At 43.1% G+C, this 3709-nt stretch overlaps 1 protein-coding gene across 1 annotated transcript; it reads left to right on the top strand.

Annotated features, from left to right (window-relative positions):
- Positions 1–691: 691 nt before the first annotated feature.
- On the top strand, positions 692–2173 carry LOC122669431 (nematode resistance protein-like HSPRO2). Its single transcript, XM_043866193.1, has one exon. The coding sequence runs from the start codon at positions 707–709 to the stop codon at positions 2171–2173; it is 1467 nt and encodes a 488-aa protein (XP_043722128.1). The 5' UTR covers positions 692–706.
- Positions 2174–3709: the final 1536 nt, after the last annotated feature.

The following is a 3709-nucleotide window of genomic DNA, read 5'->3' as shown; positions in this document are numbered from 1 at the left end:
CAAGCCCTGAAAGTAGGATGGAAGTACAGGTAATGGAAGTAGAGGATGTGAATCTCATTTCCCCTTGAAACACGGGAGTGTTTTCGAGTCTTCCCATGTAAAACTGGAATTAGGAAACAAAGCTGGCCCAGTTTTTATTTCCTTTCAACACGAGCAGGGCAAAATATTTCGGGCCACTATTGGACTCTTGGTATGACTGAGTCCAAACCGAGCGTGGAACATGGTGGAAGCATCCGAGGGGTACGAAAGCTTAGCCGAAACAAGTTTTTCTTCCTTCGGCCGGCCCTCACTAACCCAGCCCTCCAGAAGAGTCAAAAGTCGTCTTTCCTATTACAACGACCAGACCAAGGTCCAGCGGTCCAAAGTCTAATACAGCCAGCGTCCATCGTTGAAGGGTAGTTTCGTCCACTGATATAAAAAATTGTACTTTTCAGAGGCGAACCTTGTTGAATTAGCGTACTGGAATACTGGATTAGGTATTCGGATAAGCTTTACTTTTTGCTGTTCTTCTTTACCCTGACAGCCGCAACGTTGAAATTCCCCCTTTCACACGCCTCCCTCCCTCTGTTTCTCTTATTCAAACCCTCTTAAAAGGGTAGGGTTATTGTATATTACACCACACCTTCCTCTCTTTTCCTCTCAAGTCTTCACAAAGAATTCTCCCCATCCATAATCCATTAACATTATCCGTATTTGATTTTGGAAAATGGTCGATCTCGACTGGAAAACGAAGGTGGTTTCCTCCGAAATGGCCAGTACTGCACCCAAACTGTCTAACTCACCAAGAGTTTCAATTCCATCTCCGATTCGCGCTGCCGACGTTTTACTTTCACCTGCTTCCTCCTCTTTGTGCTCCGCTTACGAGCAATACCTTCGTCTCCCAGAGCTCTCGAAGCTCTGGACCTCCAGAGACTTTCCCAACTGGAACAACGAACCACTTGTCAAACCGGCGTTGCAAGCCCTGGAAATCACGTTTCGCCTTATCTCGGTGGTCCAAGCTGATCCACGACCGTACGCAAATGGCCATGAGTGGAGGCGCCGCCTCGAATCACTTGCTTCGAACCAGATCGAGCTCATCGCTCTATTATTTGAGGAAGGAGAAGAGGCCGCCGACACACGTGGAACTGTTCCGATCGCCAATCTTAGCACATCCAACGGTGTTTTGGCCAGAGATGGGAGCTCTACCGAGGTTTGGAAGATTCACGGAGAAACAACCGTTGTCAGTCGGACCAGCGAGGGGAGCTTGCTCCCTCGCCTTGCCACGTGGCAGAAATCGGAGGACATGGCTTCGAAGATCCTCTTCTCCATCGAGTGCGCATTGCGGAGATGCCCCTTCACGTTGGGTTTGGGCGAGCCCAACCTCGCCGGCAAACCTCTGCTCGAATACGACCTCATCTGTAGACCGTCCGATCTCCATTCTCTGAAGAAAAATCCATTCGATTCTGATCACAGAAATCTCAGCAACTACGAGAACCAGGCGCTCTTCACCACTCATCAGATATTGGAATCGTGGATCCGCGCGTCTCGGGAGCTTCACGCACGAATCGGAGAAAGGATTGATGGCCAAAATTTTGAAAAAGCAGGGAGAGATTGCTGGGTACTGGAGCGAATATGGAAGCTTCTCGCAGAGATCGAAGATCTCCACCTTATGATGGACCCGGACGATTTTCTCCGCTTAAAGAGTCAACTCGCGATTAAAGCTTCATCGGAATCCGAAGCGTTCTGCTTTAGATCCAAGGGACTGATCGAAATCACAAGAGCATCAAAGAATCTGAAGCACAAGGTCCCAGCAATCTTAGGCGTGGAGGTGGACCCAAAAGGAGGGCCGAGGATTCAAGAAGCAGCCATGAAGCTCTACCATGCCCACTCAAGTGGAGATTTGGGAAAAATTCACCTACTACAGGCGTTGCAGGCAATCGAATCGGTTTTGAAGAAATTCTTCTTCTCGTATCGACAGCTTATCATGATAGTGATGGGAAGCTTGGAAGTGAAAGGGAACAGAGGTGTGGTCTCTGCAGAATCTAGCGATGCTTTGACGCAGATCTTCTTGGAACCCACATATTTCCCGAGTTTGGATGCGGCAAAGACGTTTCTGGGTGATTTCTGGCATTACAATCCCAACATCTTAACTTCAAATGGATCTAATGGCAGATCAGTTGGGATGAAACATTGATAGAGATGGATGATAGTATGGTTAGCAACACACAGTCAGAAATGAGATGCAGTTCCAGAAACCAGAGTAGATGCCAAACAGTTGTAGAGGAATTTTTAATTATTTTGTGGTTATACTAATCAATATTGTATTTAGATAGATATCCGGTAAAATTACATTGAAATGAATTATTTTTTTATTGAAAGAACGATTCCTTACTGTATCAAAGTTTTGAGGACGTAATCCTGGTGGCATCAACTTCAGGTCCAGCGGAAAGATTTGGTGGAACAGAACAGACCTTCGGCAACCATGGAGTGTGAGTTGAAAGCTATGTTTCCCTACCCCACAGTTCACAAGTCTTGTTACCATTTATTTATTTATTAATAACTAACTACTGTAGTCGTCCACCTCAACGACCACTTGAAAGCTTAAAAGGGCCGTGGTCCCAGGCCAAGAGAGCGCATGCCGTCTTTATGAAGATGAAGACGAAGACGAAGACGAAGAAGATGAAGCTCCTCTGGCCTTGAGTCACGGGAGTTTTAAATTGTGGTTTCGATCCAGACTCTTAAGTACTGTTGAGGGTCGTCGGTTCCAAGTTTAGATAACTTCCAAGAATGATAGGTTGGTTCTGGGCGTCAGACTCCATTATATATATATATATATATATGCTCCATAGAAACTGGGTTATCGTATCTTACTGAAATTGAGAGAGATTAGAATTTTCATTATTCTATGTGGAGATTTATACAATGGTTTATAATTAATTATCCCTTTAATTAAGGGATTGAGAAAAGTGATTGGGATAAAAAGATAAGGGTGAGATGGATTGTGAAGTATATAAAGGTTAGGTGGAAGTCGGTGCTGCTAGCTGCCTAACTGGGACTCCTCCTGTTGAGTGTTGAGTCCAACGTAACATATATTTGTTTGTTCATAAATAAGGCTCCAGAATACTAGCAGCGGGAGGTGACTAAACCGAATGATACGGTGAGAGGTTGATACTGGCAATGGGCAACCCTTGAAAGCTCCAAAGGAGTAAGTGTTTCAAATGTGTCCATTAAAATCTAAAAGGTTTTTACAACTAAAAATAAATTTCAATATTTTGTTCATTATGCTTGTCACACACTGTGTTCTTAGGAATGAAATTTCTGGGACACAAGTGAATTTACATATATATATTGTATGTGTAGTGAAGTGTATGAGCCATTATCAATTGCACTAGGCATACATTATTGGTCGTATCAGGAACAAGATTCTTACCAGTAATTTGTAATTGATCCCTTGATTTAACAGATCCTTGTTGTTACTATTAGGTATTATGAGTTTTGATGTACAAATGGTTGATGTCATTTGGATTATATATTAGTGCATTGGATTCATATTGTTTGGCAGTGAACGATAGATATGTCCAATAACGAATCAACTTCTCATACATGGTGAATATCAAGAGAGAAAATATATGATCATAATTAGACGTAAGTCTCGATCTAATGACATTCTTTGCAATTAGTTTACAAAAAAATATTAATAATTCTTTTCTAAAAGTTTAGCAACTGTTTT

Source organism: Telopea speciosissima, chromosome 1 (assembly GCF_018873765.1).
Source record: "Telopea speciosissima isolate NSW1024214 ecotype Mountain lineage chromosome 1, Tspe_v1, whole genome shotgun sequence".
Lineage (NCBI taxonomy): Eukaryota > Viridiplantae > Streptophyta > Magnoliopsida > Proteales > Proteaceae > Telopea > Telopea speciosissima.
This window is presented reverse-complemented; position numbering and strand designations above follow the sequence as displayed.